Below are 23,855 nucleotides of genomic sequence, written 5' to 3' on the forward strand. Positions count from 1 at the left end.
CATCTTTTTTTTTAAACTCCAAACATTTTTTTTTCCAAAGCAAAGACCCTGGAGAATAAAATGTTGGTAGTTTTATTTTTTATGTGCAGCTGTTTATCAAATGCAAATGTTCCGTAAAATAACACTAAAGATAATTTTAGTGCACACAAACACAATTTATTACCCAATTTCTTTAGGGAAATATAAAACATGAGGTTTGTGTCTTGTATATAGATACCAAACATGTCAAGCTTTACACATTGCATGAAATGGTGACAAACTTCAGTACCAAAAATTTCCCATAGGTGACGCTTTAAAAGACTTTACAGGTCATCAGTATAAATAGTTATCCATGAATGATGTCCCTAGAGTTATTCCTCTCACTCTGGTGTATGCAGCGATATGTAAGATGTGTCGTGTGATTGTTGTTTTCCTACATAACCGCACCCAACACTGGCCTTTGCAGATGTATGCGGGAACTGGGGGTTTACTAATTTGTTTGTGTTTTTTTTTTTTATTTACAGTGTGTTACTTTGTTTTTTTTAAACTTTTTTTTTTTTACTTAACTTTATTTCTATTACTCAGGGGGTTGATGGCCCCCATATGAGATCATATTGCTGGTCACATGTTCTCTTTAAAGATATATAAAATGTATATTAAACCCATAACCTCACATTTGAACCCCAAAAAAGATGGTCAAGCACACATCATACTTGGTCAGCTCCTTCCCTGGTCACAGCAACCGGGCACTGACAGCGCTGAACCCAGAAATGACAGAATCTTGCACCTTCCACATTCATATGGTGAAGGGGAGATCAGAGATCGGATGTTTGCTGATCTCCTTCTGCTCTCACCGCTGACACCCGCAATGCCTGTCTTGGGTTTCCAGGAGGGACAGCTGAGACCGGTATACATGGCGGGGGGGGGGGGGGGAGTATTCTCAATGCAGATGAATCACTTCCACCATAAAAAACCACAGTTGGTGTAACAAATGTAAACAAGCTCCCTGGTGCAATAACTATAAGGCCGTGCTGCTGCTGATGTAAACCTGCCATTGGCCGGAGTGAAAGGGTTACACTAATGTACATCTGCCAGATCTGTATCTGAGGAGACCATAAAAGCAGCATTAGAAAGAAATGTGAGCATGGCTTCAGTCAGGCGATGGTCCTGGTGGTCATGGTCTTGTTCTCCTTCAGGTCCTCTAACCTTGTAGATGGTGACATGGACTTGTTGTGTGGGAATGAGCAGGAGGGGCTCGGGGTTATCTTGTACCCAATGAGCTTGTTATGGATAAAAGATGAAAGTGTCTTCTGGGAATTTACAGGGATTTGGATGTTTAGAGGGTTACATAAGTGGGCGGGACTGGTATTAATGAGGGGCGTGTCATATGGTAATCAGTTTCTTAGCATAGATGATATAAATGGTATAAATATATCCTTGAAATGTAAACAATCTATCTCTTTTCTTCTGTTGGTAAAGTGTCACATATATATGATTAATAAAGTTGGATGATATTTTCACCTCACAATACTGTGGTCTGGGTTCTTCTACAACACATCCACCCAAATATGTAATCTTCCAGTTATAGGAGTCTGGTGGAATGGGTGACAAGCTGATTGTATTTCTTAGGTCCCTTGTACATGGGGGGTTCAGCCCCTGTGTGTGCAATGCTGGCGGTATAATACACCTGGTAGGCACAGGTACAGCGCCCACCCCCCGCTGCCTGCAGCCTGTCAAAGTCTACAATTTGTCATTGGGCTGATCAAAAAAGAAAACAAAACAGATTTCCCCATCCACACAAGTAAGGTGATTGGAGGAATCCTCCCGGCTGTGCCATTGTATTATGATAGCGGGACTCCTCCACTGTCAGATAATTCTGATCAGCGACTGCAGCCAATTCACAGCAGCTGCTTGATTGACAAAGGTTTTCCATCATTAGATGGACTTCTGTTAATCAGGAATGTCCATAGATGAACCGGAGGAGTTATCATCCATCTATGGGCAGCCTAAATGTATTGTCTATCTAGATGACATCATCGTTCTTGTCTCCGCCCTGGAGGAACATGATCAGAGACTATTTATCCACTTAAACTTCCGGAATGTTTTACCCCCTTTATGACCGGGGCATTTTCTTTTTGATTCAGCACTGCGCTACTTTAAATGGTAATTTTTCAGTCGTTCAACGCTGTACCCAAATGACATTTATATCATTTTATTCACACAAGTAGAGCTTTTTTTGTGGTATTTGATCTCCATTGGGTATTTTTATTTTTTATTATATAAATGAAAATAAAACAATATGTTCTACCCTTCTGTTATAAAACATATCCAATAAAATCAAATTTCTTCATAAATTTAATTCCAAAATAAATTCTGCTACATGTCTTTGGTAAAAAAAAAATCCCAATAAGTGTATATTGATTGGTTTGTGTGAAAGTTATAGCGTCTACAAACTATGAGATATATACTGGGATTCACACAGCTTTTACCTTCTATCAGATTTCTTGAGGTGCTAAAATGCCAGGGCAGTACAAAAAAAGCAAATGATTATTTTTGGAAAGTAGACACCCCGAGGTAAGTGCTGAGAGGCACAGTGAGTGCATGGAGGATTCTATTTTTTGACAAAGGTTTTGGAAAATTACAAAAATTGTTTTTTTTGTTTTGTTTTTTGTACACAAAGTTGTCACTTTAATGAGATATTTCTCACACAAGCCATGGATATATGTGGCATTACACCCCAAAACACATTCTGCTACTTCTCCTGAGTATGGGGATCCCACATGTGAGAGACTTTTTGGCAGTCTAGCCACATACAGGTCCCCAAAATCCAATGACCACCTTCAGTCTTTCAAAGGGCGTATTTCTCTTCCTCACTACCTATCACAGTTTTGGAGGTCTTGAAATGCCAGGATAGAACAAACACCCCCCAAAGCACCCCTTTTTGGAAAGTAGGCACCCCAAAGTATTGGATAAGAGGCATGGTGAGTATTTTGCAGATATCACTTTTGTCACAAGGTTTTGAAAACAGAAAACAAAAAATCCATGCGGCGGCCTGCCTGTGTGATATAGCGGCAGCAGCTGCTGCTCTCCCTGTCAGGCTTCACAAGTCCAGCACTGTGCAGAGGGATCATCCCATCCAAAGAGGGATCTCCATCCAGGCGGATGATAAACACTGACTGAGTCTTTATCCACTTAAGCCCCGGAAGATTTTACCCCCTTCCTGACCAGGGGGTATTTTGCGATTCGGCACTGCGTGACTTTAATGGACAATTGCGCGGTTGTGCCACGCTGTACCCAAATGAAATTGATGTCCTTTTTTTCCCACAAACAGAGCTTTCTTTTGGTGGTATTTGATCACCTGTGCGATTTTTTTTGATCATGCGCTTTAAACAAAAATAGAGCGTAAATTTTGGAAAAATAACAATATTTTTAACATTTTGTTTTATATGAAATTCCCCCAAAAAAATGTAAAAATCAAAATTTTTTAACATTTTCGGCCAATTTGTTTTATGCTACCTATGTTACATTTGCATACATACATATGTTACATTTGCAAAAAATTGCAAAAAGCGTATTTTGATTGGTTTGCGCAAAAGTTATCGCGTTTACTAACAAAGGGAAAGATTTTTGTCATTTTTGTTGTTTTTTTTTTTTTTAACGTGTAATGACGGCGATCTGCGATTTTTTTTGCGGGACTGCGACATTAAGGCGGACAGATTGGACCCTTGACTGACATTTTTGACACTTTTGGGGTTACCAATGACATTACTACCGTAATCAGTGCCATATATATGCACTGTTACTGTAAAATGACACTGGCAGTGAAGGGGTTAACTTTTTTTGAGAGGGAGGGGTGGTGTGTGTCCCTAGGGGCGTGATTCTTGCTGTGGCTTGAGGTGTAGGAACAATGATCAACGGTTCTACATAGTAGAACCGTATGATCTCCATTCTTACACAGGGGAGAATGACAGGCGGCTTGTTTACATCAGCCGTCTGCCTTTCTCCCGCTGTCACGGATGTCAGAGCCTCACAGGCTAGTGACGTACCGGTATGTCACTTTTCCTGGGAGGGGCTGACCGCCGCAGTATATGTACTTGTAGCGGTCGGCAAGTGGTTAAGTATCTGATTTTGTGAGTACATAAACACATGTACATGGGAGTAAACACAACACAATGTGACTCTGGGGACAAAACACAAGTTTGTCTCCTTTGATCCCGTCCTTCCCAATGCAAAAAACACACTGAGAACGCATGTAAACGCACATGTGGAAATTCATGAGAAACGTGCAGTTCCTGGTGTGACCGGACCCTTACAGGGAAAACTTTTATTTGGGGGTGACGTTTGGTGACAATGTGATCAGTTACACCCACTTATGTTTTATTTCACCATTACTTTTCTTTTATATCAGTGTTTTCACTTCAGTACATGAAATAATCTGATATCTGAGGGAAATCTGAGAGCGATATGAAGACTTTGTGGCGTTATATTGTATGTTCATATGTCTGTGTGTACATCAGACCGAAAAGAGGGACAGAGAAATATGGAGTCCTACAAGGGAGAGTGATGGGAGATATGATAAAATACAATCTCATTACCTCCTCCGCTGATACTTCCAGCAACGTCTTCTCTATAATTCCTCCCACATGGAGCTTCCTGTCTGTACCTTACCTCACTTCCTGTCTGTACCTCACTTCACTTCCTGTCTGTACCTCACTTCCTGTCTGTACCTCACTTCACTTCCTGTCTGTAACTCACTTCCTGTCTTCCTTAGAGAATTCCCTGTTTCTTTTTAATTGAGATCATCACCTTGTGGAGCTTAGATGAGCTGCAGTTGTTGTACGAAGCATGTGTGAGATGATTTGCAATATAACATACATTATTAAAATGGCGGTGTGGGGGAGGGGACACAGACAGCACAGAAATGCAAAAATAGCTCATTTATATTTGCAACCAGAGGAACAGTAAAAACACGTGGGTGAGCTATATTTTTACCCCTCCCCAACCACTGCTGTCAAAAGCTGCAACAAGGGTGTACATAGGATGTGGCTGAGATAAACCAGAGGCTCTGGGTGGACAGTTGGATAAATGGTTCTATATTTAGGATGTATCCGGTTTATAAATCAGAGGCTCTGGATGGACAGTTGGATACAGTGGCAGCTGGTGAAGTTTTAAGATGGGGGGTGCAAGACCCCGCCCTTCTATTTTGACCCCTCCCATTTCTCAGAAGCCACACCCCTTATCGACTCCACCCATCTTGTCCCCTGTATTTTGCTTGCGTGAACAAATTCTCCCAATGTATTACATATATTAAGGGGTCCATCAGTACTAGTATATCCCATAATAGGGAGCAGGGGCCCTATTATGGGATATACTGTGAGAGACACCCTATTATGGGACACACTGACTGAGAGTGGCACAAACCCCACAGTACAGACCCCCTAGCACAAGCCCCACAGTACAGACCCCCTAGCACAAACCCCACAGTACAGACCCCCTAGCACAAACCCCACAGTACAGGCCCCCTAGCACTAATCCCACAGTAGATGCCCCCTTTCAATGCATTGACCAGTGTACAGGCCCCCTTTCAATGTAGTGACTAGCGTACAGGCCCCCTTTCAATGTAGTGACCAGCGTACAGGCCCCCTTTCAATGTAGTGACCAGCGTACAGGCCCCCTTTCAATGTAGTGACCAGCGTACATGACCCTTTCATCCATCCATCCATGATTATATATATAATGATATCTGCACACTCTGGTCTGGGCCCGGCCTGGGTAACTTGATATTATTCTTGCACTGTGACCTGCCTGTATCTACCTGTTCTGGCCTGGCCTGGGTCCATCCATCCATCATGCCAGAACAGGTAGGTACAGGCAGGTCAGGGTGCAAGATTTATCAAGTTACCCAGGCCGGGCCCAGACCAGACTAGTGCTGTGCTTCATCGTGGATGGCGGCAATGGCATTGGCAATTTGGCATGGCAATGGCTGCTTGGCTGCTGGCTGGCATGGCAATGGCTGCTGGGCTGCTGGCTGGCATGGCAATGGCTGCTTGGCTGCTGGCTGGCATGGCAATGGCTGCTGGGCTGCTGGCTGGCATAGCAATGGCTGCTGGGCTGCTGGCTGGCATAGCAATGGCTGCTGGGCTGCTGGCTGGCATGGCAATGGCTGCTGGCTAGCATGGCAATGGCTGCTGGGCTGCTGGCTGGCATGGCATGCATTTTTTTTGTGGAGTGTGGACACTGGACAGAGGCCTGAGGAGGAGGACTGAGGACTCACTTACCGGGCTGCTGCTGCACAGGGCTGGACTCCTCTCTTCCGAACCGACCGGCATGACCGTCCATCACCTCCTCACCTCACGCTGCTTGCCTTGCGGCCTGCCTGGATCCGAATCCCGATTCCATCCGGTCTCTCTCTGCTGTGCTGTTGTCTGCCGTGGCCGCCGTCCGGACTCCAGTCCACGAACAAGAAGGCCCGCCGCCGCCTGATCTGAGTCCTGACTGGTTTCCATCTCCTCCTGGTGACTCCTGAAGAACTGAGCGGAGCGGTCGCGTCGTCTTCTCTCTCTGCATGCTGCGAGTCTGCGACACACTGCTGCTCGGCTGGAACGAAAGCTGGAAGGCGGAAGCGGGGATCGTGACGCCGGGGAGGTGCACCGCCCCACGCGTCACATCGCCAGCTGATGTCCCACTGTGATTGGTCCAGGCTGGAGACTGGACCAATCACAGCCAGGCTATCACGAAGGTGGGGTTGGCCAAGCGCTCTTTCCTGCGCCCAGGTTACACCCCCAGAAGGCAGCCAATCGGTGCCTCTTCTGGGTCGTAAACCCCACCCCCCCCCCTTTAGCCACCACATAGGCCGGCGAACCGTTTTTTTTTCATAACTTTATTGTTCTTTTTGTCATTTTTTTCTCATTTTTTTTAGGGGGCGGTGCCCTGGCGCCCCCTATGCACGGGCCGCCACTGGTTGGATAAATGGTTCTATATTTAGGATGTATCCGGTCTATAAACCAGAGGCTCTGGATGGACAGTTGGATAAATGGTTCTATATTTAGGATGTATCCAGTCTATAAATCAGAGGCTCTGGGTGGACAGTTGGATAAATGGTTCTATATTTAGGATGTATCCGGTCTATAAACCAGAGGCTCCGGATGGACAGTTGGATAAATGGTTCTATATTTAGGATGTATCCGGTCTATAAACCAGAGGCTCTGGATGGACAGTTGGATAAATGGTTCTATATTTAGGATGTATCCGGTCTATAAACCAGAGGCTCTGGATGGACAGTTGGATAAAGGGATCATTTGTGTGGGGGAGATAGGTTATCTGTTGAAATTTGTATGCAAAGGGAAAGTAGACAAGTTGTGAAAACATTATGTTCTTGGAAGGGCTGTGTGTGTGGGGTGAGGGGTGAGAAGTTGGGGAGGACTCTGTATGGGAGGGGCGGTGAGGTCACATGTAATGAGAAGTATAGACACTCTCTTTTTTTCTAATATTAGAGGACAGCATTGGACTATTCCAGTACAGGGGGGAGGGGGTGGAAATATTGGGGCTCAGTCACAGCACACAGCCCATGTTATTGTGTGTATAATGCGTGTTCTCTGGTGTGCAGTGTGGGGGCGCTGTTGTGCGGTGTAATGAGGTGTTAGGCTCTCTTCTATAGAATTCTATGGGCTGCGGCTCTTTGTAATATTATACAAGGTGTGGGAACGCTCGGCACAAACAATACAACCTCACATTGTTTTCTTTGATGGTGACGGAAGCCATAGAACATCGGGAACATCGCCTTGTTCAGCTGCCCATACACTCGTACAATCTCCTTCCAATCTTTTCATTGTAAGATCCTTCCCTCCATTTTCTTATGGTTAGTGGAGTGAAATGGAAGTGTGTGATGGCAGTGATGAGGAAATTGGAAGGATCCGGATGGAAAATGTTTCTGGAATGAAGAAATTTCTAGCAGTGAATGTGATTTCATTCAGGAAAGTCCATTCATTCCAAACAAAGGTTTCTTCCAGTAAATTAGAAGGACATTCATCATTGGAGGTACTGAGGAAAGTTTCCATATCAATGTTTGTACGGATGTTCATTTCAAAGTCTACTAGTGTATGACCAGAGTAACTGTTGGTGTGAATGAGCCCTAAAGGTGACCATACACTATACAATCTGATTGTAAAATCTCCTTTCCATCTTCCATCAACTACATAGTACAAGGATCTGCCCAACCCCCATACACAATGAATGGAATGTTTGGGTGTGTCCTCCTATTACATTGTTTTGGGAAATCTAAAGAAGATTGTACAATCAGATTGTATAGTGTGTGGCCAGCGTTAGGCTTGTGTGTTCTATTCCAGAATCCCCCAATATATCGCTTGTCACCCACTTCCTGTGTTCTCTGTACTGCCCCTCCCCCATACTGACTCCATATTGTCCCTCAGGGTTCCCCTTCCCCCTACAATGTAAACAAGCACATTGACAAAGGTGAAACGCGTCTTCCTTTTCTATGTCTCCTGTCCGTATTTGGATTGTACAATAAAGGACGATTATTTCAGCAGCTGGTGGTGTGCGGCCAACCTTTCTTTTATCTCTATCACTACACGGGGGTGAGCCGGGGCGGCACCCATGCTGGGCAGCTAATGGATCGCTCACCTGAGCAGTGGACATATTCCTATACAAGTTCCCCTTCCCCCTACAATAGCGATCCCAAATTGTCTCCCGAGATTCTCCTCTCCTCCTCCCATAGTGACATCACATTTCCCCCCACATTTCATCCCTTCCTCTATAATAACCCCACATTAACCCCCCCCCCACCCTGCTGCCTCCCTCTATGCCCCCCATACTGATCTCTCCTGAAGTTTCTCCTTCAGACTCTTGTCAGTCTCTGGCTGCAACTCCATGTGAGGGGGGAGGGGAATGTTCTTATGTGTAAAACCTTCATCACCTCCTGTGGTATAATGACACGATATCTTCTCGCTGCATTCTGTCATCTCCTCACCGCCTCTTATCCTCATAAATCCTGGAAAGCCATGGTGTCCCCGTGTACACCGCCCTCTGTAACACCCCCTTTGTACTTACCTGTAGCTGAGGTCACATGACAATCCGACCTGAGTTTTCTCCTCGGTGTACTTCCTGGTTGGGGTCCTTCTTCAGGTGTCCATATAAGTGCCTGCCTGAACACTTCCTATTGGATGGGGTGGGGGAGGGGGTCCTCTCAGGATCCAGAATAGGATGACATCCTCAGAGGGGACAGAAGGGGGCAGTGATCTCAGAAAGGGGGTCACAGTGCTGGATCAAGGGTCCCCCCCCCCCACCCAGAGACGTCGGTGATGAGGGAGCTGGAGTGAGTATATCTCCCTTCACAATGTAAGGGGGAGGAAAACTTCCAGCATGGGAGAGGGAGGACAAAGAGAAACTAGAAAGAGGACCTCCCCCTCCCCCTCCTGTACAGAGAATGGCAATGATATGTAATGCAGAGTACAGAAACACGGACACTTACCTCTCTCCATGCTGCTTTTCTTTCTTAGGGATCATTTACATTTTCAGCAAGGACTGACACACCTCTGAAAGGGGATCAACATTCTGATCACTATTCACAAGCATGTGGTGGAGGTGGAGATTTGTAACCCCCCACCTCCTAAATGCTGTAATTCTGAAACATTAGAAGTGAAGTTGTGTGATCCCAGCTTTAGTGACATCAGAGAATGGGAATTGTATTAAAAGGGGGGAGGGGTCCTCCTTAGGTTGTAGTGATGAGGATCGCAGGGCACTGAATGACTCCAGATGTGATTGCCCCCTCCCCCGCACTGTGTTTGTGCTCAGCATGGCCCTGGGTTGTTTGTGGGGGAGGGGCCTCCTGTGAGGAAGTTGGCTCACAATGTGATTAAAGCCTTCCCAGATCCTTAGTGTAGACAAAGAACGACCCTCAAACCTGTTATCCAGGACAAGAAGCCTCCATCTTCCATCGGGGACACGGAGGAGAGACAGAGAAGATCCTCACACAGGTCAGAGCAGAATCAGCTTCATGTCTACAGTCTGCACATTGCAGGCCTAGGACCCCCCACAAGGTGGAATGACACTTTAAGGGGAACTTTCCCCTGATTGTGGACACTTGTGAGCAGGAGGAAGAGAAGCCGAGAGTTGGGAGAGATTTCCCCCTTCATGTCCGGTCACCGTGCTGGGAAGATCCAGAAGTCACATTCCACAACTCTTGAGCCGACACTGCACAGCTTCCATCAGAGGTGCCCAACAGAAGTCAAAGGAGCCAAGAGGGACCATCCATAAAGAGACCCCAACACTAAAAGACTCATCAGAGGAGCTCCACATCAACCTCCAGAAAAGGACACCATCAGCCAGGTAATCATCTCCCAATTCACCCAACTGTCCCCTTTGTCCCCCCATCCACCTCTCTGTCCTTCCACTCCTCTGTCCCCCTGTCTACCCCTCTGTCCCATCACTGCCCCTCTGTCCTCCCGCCACTGCTCCCTGCCCCCACTGCTCCCCTGTTATCCTCCCTGTGTCTGGCACTAGTTCACTCCGAGTAGGTCTCTCCCCATTGTCTGGATGTGGGGGGGACGGTCAGGGTTCACCTCTTGGCCAATACCTTTTTTTACAGATTAATTCAATGTTTGTTATTCCAGAATGTCCTAAAAAGAGGTTTTCAAAAAGAGAATATGATTGGTTCTAAGTGGATTAAAATAATTGTTCTGCAGGTCTATGAGTTGTGTGATAAAGTGCCTCATTTTCCCATTACAGCCCACTCTACTAGAGTAGGGAGCACTTCTTGAGCTTTTCATCATCAGGTTTCTGTGTCTCAGATCTGTAAGGCCTGGTCTTCCTTTAACATTCTCTAAGTTTTACAAGGTTAATGTAAAACTTCTGCTGCAGCCAGAACTTAGCGGTGGCATCTCTACTGTGGCTAAATGACAGCTTCCAGCTTGGTGGATGGGATGCTGGCAGCCATCATCATCCTAGCAATCAAGGATGCTGTGTAGACTGGCCCCCTGTATCCTAGCAACCAATTAGGTCATTGGTTGCTGGGGTGAAGGCGGCTGCAAAGCAAATGCTTGCATCAGAGCAACCAATAACACTTCACTATACAGAGTCAGTGGGTTCTAGGAGACAGGTGACCAGGAGTATGTGATTTAGGGATGAAGTAGTGACATTTGGTCAGTTTGGTGAAATAACTTCACCTGGGAACCCCTTACTTCATTTTAAGCTGCTGGCTTGTGAAATGTAATTTGCAGTGAGATTCTGTCTGGTGCAGATAGTCGCGATGGTCTGCAGGTTTTTCTTTGGCTTTACATTGCTGGATGCCATGAATAATTATAAATTTTTTGTGTTTATGCTGTTGTTTTGACTTTGAAATTGTGTTGTGTTGAGTTTTTGTTTTAGATGGCTAACCAGGCATATTATGTACCCCCTACTCATTCATGCAGAGGGAGCAGGATACCTGGAGCCCCCCTTTTTTAAAGGGAACTTCCAGATATCCCCAGCAGACCCTCACAACCACTGGGCACGAGTTGTGGGGAAGAGACCTTGTCCCTACCAACATGGGGACATGGTGCCTTGCAGGGTGCCCTTCTCACGTGGAGGGCAAATAGCCTGGTATGGACCAGTGCAGATTACACATCCAGGTGTCCCTCCACCAGTTCAGTTGGACAGCCACTCATCAGCTCAAGTGTTTATTGATGAGACGTTTATTATTGAGATCTACAGCCAGGTCAGGTGACAATGTATTCCTGCATGATGCCTGAATAAAGATGAAGTCGGTCAGCATGTCACACCCTTTACATATCCCATCACTTCCTTACCAATTCATACAAAGATATCATACCCCCATTCCTTCTGAAATGGGAAGAGATTTGGGATCACACATTCACCCAGACAGAAAGATCTCATATCCTATTCTTTACTCACAAATCCTCCTTTTCCATCAGTGTCCAGGAGTCCGGATATAACATTCTGACCAGATGGTATACAGTCCCCACTCTTTTACTCAAAATTTTCCCCACAACCTCTCCGACCTGTTAGAGGTGAAATAATGCCAGGAGAACTCTATTACATATATTCTGGGAATGTCCATGGTTACTCCATTTTTGGAGAGAAATCCAAAGACTTACCAAGCATCTAACCAGAATATCCCTGGGGGAGGGGCTTTCAGCATTTCTTCTACACATGACCCCCCTTTCTAAGACCTGAAATAAAAAAAATCTCTGCTCATTCACCTTATAGGTGTGGTCAGATCTTCTATCCCACTGAAATGGAGATGCATGGATCCCCTACAGTGTGTCTGTGGATTTCCAGGGTTAATGAGATTAAAGAAAAGGAAGATCCCCCCAGATTCCTGAAGTATAAGGAAGATAATTTAGGAATAATTAGCTTTGAAAATTGAGAGAATTGATTTTGAAGACTCGCCTCCTATTGATATCAGTAGGGTTTGCATTTAGGAGTTGTAAAGTCAGAAGTTTTTTTTATCTTAATGCATTCTATGCATTAAGATAAAAAGCCTTCTGTGTGTAGCAGCCCCCCCCCCCAGCACCCCCTAATACTTACCTGAGACCCATCTCTGTCCAGCGATATCCACAAGTCCCTCAGCCATCTGGGGCTCTCCCTTCTGATTGGCTGAGACACAGCCCCGGCTCCATTGGCTCTTGCAGCTGTCAATCAAAGTCAATTAGCCAATCAGGAGAGGGAGGGGGCAGAGCGGAACTGCAGCTCTGTGTCTGAATGGACACATGGAGTTGCAGCTCAGCTCGGGTGCCCCCATAGCAAGCTGCTTGCTGTGAGGGCACTCAACAGAAGGGAGGAGCAAGGAGCAGCAACAAGGGATCTGAGAAGAAGATGATCTGGGCTGCCTTGTGCAAAGCCAACAGCACAGAGGAGCGAAGTATAACATGTTTGGTATTTATTTATTTATTTATTTATTTTTTAATTAGACTTTACAATCACTTCAAGTCTGAATTTTTGGGATTTTTTGGGAATTTTTGGGATTTTTACATCCAAATAGTTTTTATTAAAGTATTTTCAACATATAATCCACAATGCCATGAAGTATAATAACATACCAGATAATGTGAGTAGTAGTAAAAATTGTCTTGAGACAGACAGTGTACAACAATAAAGCTGATGTTACTACAGCCCTGTGGCTTGGAACAGATGAATAGTAAAATCTGAAGAAAAATAATAACTTGTACAATATAGTATTATAAAAAAAACAAAGACTAAGTCAAGTATATTTAAATGGTAACCGGGTTGCATTAGTCTAAAACATAGTCTTGTCCTCATTCAAATATGGTAAAAGCGGAATATTGTAGTGAGAGCAGCATAAAAAAATTGCTTTCCAAAAACTTTAAGGTTTGGGCAGGCCTGAAGCATGTGAGTTGAGGTTCCAACTTTGCCGCAACCACGCCAGCAATCATTAGAGCCATGTGATATAAATATGATATATGGGGTAAAATACCATCTGAGATGTAATTTTTGCACAATTTCCCAGTATGTTGCTGACCTTGTGAAGCATTGGTTATACAGTAAAGCCTTTTTCCATTGATCCTCCATGAAAGTTGAGGAAAGGTCTAATTCCCACCTTTGCAAAAGGAGAGGTTTGACAAGTGTGTTTTTTTTTTGCAGTAGGTTGTAAAAGAGAGAGATCCCTTTTGTGTTGCTAAGTTGGTTGTTCCAAAAGGACGAAGCTTTATGAGGAACTTTAGTAGGAATTAAAGTGTGAATTTTAAGAATCAATGCTATTCTGGTACGGACATATTCTTCTGTAGATGGTAATGAGTTCTTCTGAGAGAGTCTAGAGAATGGGATAATGTTTCCATTTCTTAGCAGATTGGCCACTTAATGGATTCCTTTATGTTCCTAAATGGTGAAGGGTAGATCTGATATATGTACTTTCAAAGATCTTAGGGGCGTAGGAATATCGTCATACTTAATGTTGGAGTGTTAGTGGAACAGAACCTTTTCCAGGTATCTAATACTATTTGTATAGTAGGATGTGAAAATTTGTTGTGAGCGTCTGATAATGAGGAAGCTTGAAGTTTGGAATACAGGGAGTTAGGGGATAACCAGTCCCTTTCTAGTGAGGTTAGTGTGTTAATGGAGATATTTGGAACCAGAACTTAATTTGATCAAGGATACATGCTCTATGATAGTCCTGCAACATAAGAAGGCCCATGCCACCAACTTTTTTGTGCTTCAATAAAATAGCTTGGGAGAATCTTGGTTTCTTATCTGCCCAAATAAATTTGTTAAGTTGTGCTTGCATAGTTTTAAAAAATGAGGCCGGTATTGGGATTGGTAGTGCTCTGAAATATTATAGGATTTTCAGTAGTATGAGCATTTTGTAGGCTGCTAATTTTAAAAGGATTTAAGCCAATTCAGCTTTTTTTGGATTGAGGAGATTAGAGAGATGTCATTTATTTTGTATAGATTATGACTTGGGCTGACTAAGTGAATATCTAGGCATTGTATGGATTTGTTGGTCCATGGATAAGGAATTTGTGAGCTCAGGTATCATTTGGTGTTTTCATCTACAGCTATCGCCAGTATGTTGGAATTAGAAGCATTGATTTTATAGTATGAAATCTTGTTAACCACTTGCCGCCCGCCCTATAGCAGAATGACATCGGCAAAGGGGTTGCACTATCCTGACTGGCCATCATATGATGTCCAGCAGGATAGACTGCTCTGCGCGCCAGATCGATGGTGCAGTGTGTCAGTCTGACTTACCGCATCTGCGATCCCCGTAAAGAGCCTAATGATGTAGGCTCTTTACCATGTGACCAATCACAGCTGGTTACATAGTAAATAGGAAGTGCCATTGATCGGCTTTCCTCAGTTCGTGCCTGACAGGCACGAGTAGAAGAGAGCCGATCCGCTGCTCTCCTGACAGGGGGGGGGTCTGTGCTGGTAATCTGAGCATTGATTACCAGTGCAGACCCTTGGGGGGTGCCGCTAGAGCCACCAGGGTTTGCCCACCCATGGCCACCAGGGATGGCAATCAGGGCTCAGGGACCCTTTCAGTGCTCTCCCCATCAGAGCTGCCCATGATTACCATCTATCAGTGCCGCCCACCAGTGCCCATCACTGCAATCTATCAGTGCCTCCCACCAGTGCCCATTATTGCCCACCAGTGGCACCTATCAGTGCCCATCAGAGTCACCTATCAGTGCCCATTAGTGCCACCTATCGGTGCTGACCATCAGTGCCACCTATCAGTGCCCACCAATGCTACATATCAGTGCTACCTATCAGTGCCACATATCAGTGCTACCTATCAGTGCCACATATCAGTGCCCATTAGTGCTGCATATTAGTGCCACCCCATCAGTGCCTCCTCATCAGTGCCTGTCAGTGTGGCCTGATCAGTGCTCGTCAGCGCAGGAAAAAACATATCTATTAACAAAATTTTATAACATAAACAAAAAAACTTTTTTTTTTTTTTTCAAAATTTACGGTCTTTTTTTATTTGTTTAGCAAAAAAGAAAAAAACCCTGCGGTGATCAAATACCACCAAAAGAAAGCTCTATTTGTGGGAAAAAATGACATAAATTTGGTTGAGGTACAGTGTTGCATGACCGCGCAATTGTCATTCAAAATGCAACAGCACTAAAAGCTGAAAATTGACCTTGGCAGGAATGGGGTAAAAGTGCCCGGTATAGAAGTGGTTAAATTGTGTCAGTATGTCATGTACTGCTAGAAGGGACTTACCTGGGTTTGAGAGAGAGAGAGAGAGGATCACATCATCCACAAATAGGGTGATAGAGTGAGAGTTGTGTAGAGGAAATACCTGAAATATCTGGGTGGGATCCTTTTTTTCTGCTAGAGGCTCCATTAACAATGCAAATATCAGCGGTAATTTCCTTGCTTTGTTCCTTTGGGGATGCTGAAGCTATCTGAGAACATACCTTCCGTAAATACAAAGGCAGTGGGGTTGGTGTAAATAGCAAGGATAGCTGAACACATTTCTCCTGAAATGCTGAATTTGTGTAGCACTTGTTTCATGTACCCCCAGTGAATTCTATCAAAGACCTTCTCTGCGTCCAGGGACCGGAACAGAGAAGGAACCTTAGAAGTTTCTGCTAGATGTAAAAGATTGCTGATTCTGTGTGTGGCATCGGGTGCCTGTTGACCTGGGATAAAACCTACTTGGCCTTGTTTCACCAAAGTGGATAAGAGACAGGAAAGCCTGTTTGCAATAATTTTAGCATAATTTTTAGGTTTCACGTTTAACAGTGAAATAGGTCTAAAATTGTGTGGTGTATCTGGGGTCTTGCCAGGTTTAGGTAACGTTATGTAGTAGATAACATTTCTGAGGGAAATGAAGCTTTGAAGTCAGCAGCTTAGTAGACCTTTGCTAGATGAGGGTTCAAAATAGTATGGAAAGCTTCAGAGGAGAACCCATCGGGGCCCGGGGATTTGTTGTGTAGGAGTGATAACATAATGTTCTGTAATTATTTTTCAGATATCGGTGTGTTAAGACTCGATGATTGTTCCTTGTCTAGTGTGGGTAAAGAGATGGAGTCTAAAGAACTTTGAATTGAGGCAAAAGGTTGGTTGAGGTACATCTATATTCTCTTATAAAGTATATAAGCTACCTTAGTAGTCTCGGAAAGCGTTGGCAATCTCTTTTGGGTTGATCAATTTACTGCCAGACGTGGGATGATGTAAATAAGGTATTGTTTGATTGATAGCTTTTTCTTATACTTGATTTGCCATTAGCTTGCCTGCTTTATCTCCAAGACAGTAAAAATGTGATTTCCACCTTCGCATAGTGTTATTGTGTTGAGATATGAGGAGAAGACAAAGTTCCTGTCAAGCTGCGAGCTAACTGTATGGTTGGGAGATTTTTTATTTGTTTTTTCCAGATCCCCAATTTTAGATAATAGGTCATTGAGTTTCTGACTTTGTTGCTTCTTGATTATACCACTAAGTTTTATAAGTATCCCTCTCATGTATGCTTTGAGAGCGTTAATGTGAAATAATTCTTGTAATGTTTCTGAAACGTTTGTTTTGTGGTCTGGATGTTCAAATAAAGACATAATTTTTCCACCTGTTCGCCCTGGTTTCCATGCAGGATCCCTCCACATTAATCGATATTGGGGTGTGGTCAGACCACGTAATAGTATGTATAGATGACACACTAATATTTTGCAAGAGAAATTTGTAGACTAAAAAAGGTAAATTCTCGAATATGTTTGATGCACACCTGAGAAATAGGAGTAGTCCCTTTCCATTGAGTGTTGACATCTCCACATATAATGAAGGTTTACTGATGACATAAAATGTGAGAGGTTTGCTCTGTTATGGCGATTGTGAGAAGAATCAGAGACATCCAACTGATTGTTGGGAATGACATTGAAATGGCCACACAGAACAACATACCCCTGCTTCAAGCCGTGTGCCAGTTTCCATACTTTCTTTACGAAAGCTATTTGTTTCCCATTTGGTAAATATACATTCCTTATAGTATACATAACAATTTCACAGATAAGTATGATATATCTACCGTTAGCATTCATTTCTGTGTGGATAGGCTTAAAAGAAACCCTGTCTTTATTAACCACATAACGACCGCCCACCGCAGATATACTGCGGCAGGCAGCCGCTGCTGGGCAAAGTGACGTAGGGGTACGTCACTCGCTCAGCCGCCTGTAGGGGGCGAGAATGCGCCTCCGGGGGCGCGCTCCCACCCCCGCTCATTCACAGGCATCCCCGCGCGAGTGATCGGCGGATCTGATGTCCACCGGTCACTTGCGATCTCCCGCAGGAGAGGGAGAAGGACGGACGGCTGATGTAAACACAGCTGTCTGTCATTCTCCCTGATGTAAGTGCAGAGACTATATGATCCTGCTATGTAGGATTGTATGTCTCTGTGGTTACTTCACAAGCCACGCCCCCCACAGTTAAAATCACACCCCTAGGGACACAGTTAACCCCTTGATCACCAATAAAGTTAACCCCTTCCCGCCAGTGTCATTTTGACAGTAACAGTGCATATTTATAGCACTGATTACTGTAGTAATGGCACTGGTACTCCCAAAAGTGTCAAAAATGTCAGTCAGGGGTCCGATCTGTCTGCCGCAATGTCGCAGTCCCGCAAAAAATATCGCAGATCGCCGCCATTACTAGTAAAAAAAAAAAAAAAAGACATAAATCTTTCCCATAGTTAGTAAACACAATAACTTTTGCGCAAACCAATCAAAATACGCTTATTATGATTTTTTTTTACCAAACATATGTAGCAGAAAACTAATTGGCCTAAAATGTTAAAAAATTTGATTTTTACATTTTTTTTGGAGGATTTCATATAAAAAAAATTTGAAAAATATTGTTATTTTTTCAAAATTGTCGCTCTTTTTTTGTTCATAGCGCAAAAAATAAAAATCGCACAGGTGATCAAATACCACCAAAAGAAAGCTCTATTTGTGAGAAAAAAAAGGACGTCAATTTTGTTTGGGTACAGCATCGCGCGACTGCGCAATTATCCGTTAAAATCACGCAGTTCCAAATTGCAAAATAGGGCCTGGTCTTTGAGCAGCCAAATCTTCCGGGGCTTAAGTGGTTAAGGATAGCAACCCCTCTCTTCTTTTGTGAGCGTTGGAGCAGTACATTTTGGGGAATCGGGGATGTTGTAGCTTCGGTGGATTTTTAGAGGAGAAATAAGTTTCTTGAAGACACAGCGGATCGCACTGCAGAAGGCGTGTCTCCTTTCATATCATGCTTCTTTTAGCAGGGCTGTTGAACCCTCTTACATTGAAGAAGGCAATTCTGAACCCCATATTGTGTTGAACTAAGAACCGCCAATGACGAGAAACCCTTCAGGTTTTAGTGTCGTGAATAAGGTTTTGGGGTATAATCTGTGTGACTGTTAATTTGAGGAGGTCAGTCAGTATGCCTGTAATGGGTAGTAAAGAGGATGTCTTTAAGGCCCCTTTCACACAGGCGGACCGTTCAGATCTGCCTGTTTGTTTTTCAGGCAAATCTGAATAGATGCCCCATGCATCTCTATGGGGCATCGGATGTCAGTGGAGACAAGTCCGCTGACGTCCGATCCAATCCGATCCATCAAATCTGGATGGAAACCCTATTTTCTATCCATCCAGCGGATTGGATTGGATGAGAACGGACAGACGGTCCGATCTCATCCGATTCCCCCATAGAGAACAGCGGAGACCTGATAGCTCTATCTCCGCACACAGCGCGGAGACTGAGCTGCCATCTGCCTGCTCAGAGGGGGATCGGCGGATCAATCCCCCGCTGAGAAAAACGGAGTCCGCCGACGGACTCCCCTGTGTGAAAGGGGCCTAAGGAGCACACTGGTCTTAAATTGATAGTGATGTCAGAAATATAGTTTCCTGGAATGCTAGAACATTTATTTAGGCTTAAAGAAATGTTTGAGAAACACCAGTAAAAATGAACAAAAATAATTCCTGGTGCAGAACAGTAAAAAGAGATGATTCTAGTAGAATCTGAGGGGGAATTTTCCCACTAATGTGAAAGGGGAGGAAAAACAAAACTGTGGTGAGTTCCATGAGCTTACCAGAGCTGTGATTAAGAGGTAGGATAATAATGTGGCCTCGGTCTTCAACCATCCGCTGCACTGTGCCAATTAGGTGGTTGTGGTTGGGATGAAGAAGTTGCTGTCAAAGGGCCTTCATCTGATTCCAGGAGTTCCAATCTTTGTGGATGCCTTCTTCTACCGAAGCGATGGTGACAATTTTTCCATCTTTGGTAATTTGGAGTTTGGCTGGATATGTCCACCGGTACATAATCTGATGGTTCCTTAAAGTTTTAGTAATGGTAGCCATATTTCTTCTTTGCATTGTGTATGCAAATAGATCTGGAAGGAATGAAAGGCCCTGAGTGCATGGAGGCATGTTATCTAGGTTTCTTTTGTGCATAAGGAATTTTTCCCAAGTTTGATAGAAGTGGATGCGGAACAATTGTAACCCTTGGTAAGTGGTCCGGGAGATGTCTTGGCTTGGGTAGTCTGTGGATCCTGTCAATAACCAATTCTGCAACAGGAATGTCAGGGAGTGCTTATTTTAGGATGGTTTGGAAGTGATCATGAAGGCCTGGTGTTTTGACCGTTACTGGTAGTCCACAGATTTTAATATGGTTTCTTCTTGATCGATCTTCCAAATCTGCCATTTTGTCCTTAATGCATTGTAATTCATCCTCCAAGACACTGTGGGCATCTATTATTTTGTTAACTGTTTCAGCGAATTCCCCCATTTATTTTCAATATGGGTGACTCTGCCCTTGACTTCTTCCATTTCAGATTTAAAATGAATTGTGAGGGATAAAATATCTGCATGGATTGTGCTGCGCAGTGAAACAAGCACGTCCTTTAAGGTTGTATTTAAAACTGGCTGGTCTTGTCTTTGGTGGAAAACTCCAAGATGGAGTCCTGGAGTTCCCTTGTATCATTAAGAGAAGCTTCCAGGCCTCCCATATCTCCTTCAGCTGTGTAGTGCTGGTAATTTTGTTGTTTTGCTGTTACTGGGCTGGAGGAGGATGAAGAGGACTGGGAGTGGAAGTTGTTCTCTGTATGTGGCCGGGGCTGAAAAGCGTTGGGAGCTATCCCTGTGTCCCTGTGCTTTAATATGTGGTTCCTCTGCATGCTCACCAGCGCCATCTTGGCTGTGCTGACAGCAGGGCTGCTGGGAAAAGTCCATCATTCACCCGAGTTTTCCAGTGTCCTTTCATTTTTTGGAAATGCTGCCTGAAGGTGCCTGACGGTCTGGGCATTGAAACCACCATGTTCCGAGACCCAGGGTCTGTAGAAATAGTTCCGGTTTACTGCTGAGCAACAGAGCTCTGCTGCAAAGCAGCCATACTCCTCAGGTGCTGGCCACACCCACAATTTTTGGATTTTTAGAAGCATTTTCCAAATGCATCTGCAAATTGAACCAAATCACATTTGCCTGACAATATTCTGCACGTTTCTTTGAATTAGAACAAAGAATGAGATTCTCCTGCTGGAAATTGTAATAAACGGTCAATTTTACCAGACAATGGGAATAATATAGTGTCCTCAATAAAAAAATACAAACATTTAAACATGTATAATATTGTACTTATTGTTTCTATTTATTAGATACATTTATTCATGAATTTAAAAAAGAAAGAAACTTCATTTAACCCTTTTTATTGAATTCTGACTTTTATTTTTTTTACAGGTGGATTTATGAACCATGTTTTTGGTCATGTTGGTCTTCAACAATACAACTAAGTCATATTGGAAATGAGGCATATGGGTGTCTTAAGTGACTGAAAGCTTTTGATGCAGTTCATTGGAGGATTCACACTGGACACACATCATATCAGTGTTCTAAATGTTGTAAAAGTATTGGTTCCTCTTCAACATTGATCCAGCCTCAGAGGACAAGAAGAGAGAAGTCATTTCAGTGTTCTGGAAGTGACAATGTATTTACAGTAAAGTCCAACTCATGTATTCGTAAGAGAAGTCATTTCAGTAGCTACTTTTTGTCTGGATTGTGGCAACGGTTTTACAATGAATACAAAAATTATCACAAACCATAATGCTTGCAATAGGGAGAAGCGTTTTCAATGTTATGAATGTGATAAAGCTTTTACAGTGAGGCAACGGCTTATCGTACATGAAAGGATTCACACTGGAGAGAAGCCGTATGAGTGTTCAGAATGTGACAAAGCTTTTACTCAGAAGTCAGATCTTATAGCGCATCAGAGGATTCACACTGGAGAGAAGCCATATCAGTGTTCTGAGTGTAACAAAGCTTTTAGGCGGAAGTCAGATTTTATCATACACCAGAGGATTCACACCGGGGAGATGCCATATCAGTGTTCTGAATGTGGTAAAGCTTTTATAAAAAAGACAAAGCTTACCAAACATCAGATGGTTCACACTGGGGAGAAGCCATATCAATGTTCTGAATGTGACAAAAGTTTTACAGAGAAGGCAAAGCTCATCATACACAAGGTGGTTCACACTAAAGAGAAACCGCATCAGTGTTCTGAATGTGACAAAGCTTTTACCCAGAGGTCAGATCTTAAAGCACACCAGAGGGTCCACACTGGTGAGAAGCCATATAAATGTTCTGAATGTGACAATGCTTTTAGGCGGAAGTCAGGTTTTATCAGACACCAGAAGATTCACACTGGAGAGAAGCCACATCAGTGTTTTGAATGTGGCAAAGCTTTTACACAGAAGACAAAGCTCATCAGACACCAGATGGTTCACACTGGAGAGAAGCCATATCAATGTTCTGAGTGTGACAAAGGTTTTACAGAGAATGCAAAGCTTATCATACACCAGATGGTTCACACTGGAGAGAAGCTATATCAGTGTCCTGAATGTGACAAAGCTTTTACCCTGAAGTCAGATATTATAGCACACAAGTGGGTCCACACTGGAGAGAAGCCATATAAATGTTCCGAATGTGTAAAAGCCTTTAGGCAGAAGTCAGATTTTATCAAGCACCAGAGGATTCACACTGGAGAGAAGCCATATCAGTGTCCTGAATGTGGCAAAACTTTTACAGTGAGGGCAAATCTCATCAGACACCAGATGGTTCACACTGGAGAGAAGCCATATCAGTGTTTTGAATGTGGCAAAGCTTTCACACAGAAGACAAAGCTTATCAGACACCAGATGGTTCACACTGGAGAGAAGCCATATCAATGTTCTGAATGTGACAAAGCTTTTACAGAGAAGGCAAAGCTTATCAGACACCAGATGGTTCACACTGGAAAGAAGGCATTTCATGCTCTGAATGTGACAAAGCTTCCACAGTTAATGCCGGGCTAATCTATCACTAGAGGATTCACAAGTTTCAGCTACAGAGAAGGGGGAATATTAAAGGAGCTGCAGATGTCCTATTAGTTTCACAGCCCCAATGTCATCCCACAAGCTAGGGAAGAAGTAAAAATAAAATGCTACTTTAAAAAAATGTGAGCAAACTGGAATGTAATGGATGGATGCTTTGAGTTTAGTGCTTATGTCCATCACACACACACATGGAGACATTTTTTTAGAAAAGCATCAATGACTGAACTGATTTCCTCATGATTCTCATCTTTATCCTTTTTTATGCAGCTTTGACAGAACATGTAATGCATTTTCACTAACTGGGCTGTGTTCTCAAGTGTTTTCTTCATTGCCAAAATCTGAGCTAATCCATGACCAACACTGCTTCAGTACCAGAGACCAAGATGGGGCCCAATGGCATCTTGCCAAGCCTCTGAAGCATAATTGGGAGAGCCCATTCCCGGTTCTTCTAACTTTTGATAGATCATCAGCTAGGCTTGAGGGCACCAGCTAAGCAAACCTTCTCCAAAGTTCCCATTTCATATTACACCTCTCCTTCCATGATCAACACCTCCTTTCCACATTTCATCTTCTCTCATGGATGGCAGCATTGCAGGCAGGTCTGTGGCCAGGACACAAGCCAGGGAGAAGTCTCTGTTTGGTGAAAAGGCAACTTCCTAAGCTGCCATAGGCCTTCTGACCCTGAGTTGCTGCTGTTTATGGGATGCATTCCACAGAACCACTTAAGTTCATTGGCCACTTGTGTTCCATTTGGCTCTGCTGAAAGTCTCAGGGATTCCACCGGGTGAAGAGTGGATTGTTATCTTTTTCCTCTTTCCAAATATCACTCATCTCCATAGACTATTCACACATTACAACTACAAGAGATCTGAGCTTACCAAGTTCTAAGCGTGTGGACACATTTCTACAAATTCTGGGGACTTAAATTCATCCAATAGGGGTTCACTTTAACCACTTGCCGACCGCCGCACGACTATCTACGTCGGCGGTCAGCCCCTCACAGGCAAAGTGACGTAGGTCTACGTCACTAGCTTGTGAGGGTCTAGGGAGCGAGCGCGCGCCCCCGGAG

General features: G+C 43.8%; 2 protein-coding genes across 2 annotated transcripts in view; both read left to right on the forward strand.

The window, feature by feature from the left end:
• LOC309548372 (uncharacterized protein) overlaps positions 1–23,855 on the forward strand; it is a gene marked incomplete at both ends in the record, with an annotated part of 1,605,927 nt that overhangs the window by 970,841 nt on the left and 611,231 nt on the right.
• LOC309547870 (uncharacterized protein) overlaps positions 21,491–23,855 on the forward strand; it is a gene marked incomplete at both ends in the record, with an annotated part of 139,209 nt that continues 136,844 nt past the window's right edge. Inside the window, one exon of the mRNA XM_082247872.1 lies at positions 21,491–22,609. Within this exon, the coding sequence (XP_082103998.1) occupies positions 21,491–22,609 (1,119 nt within the window). The remainder of the gene's footprint in view (positions 22,610–23,855) is intronic.

Source organism: Pelophylax lessonae (genome assembly GCF_965119305.1).
Source record: "Pelophylax lessonae genome assembly, chromosome: 2".
NCBI classification, from domain to species: domain Eukaryota; kingdom Metazoa; phylum Chordata; class Amphibia; order Anura; family Ranidae; genus Pelophylax; species Pelophylax lessonae.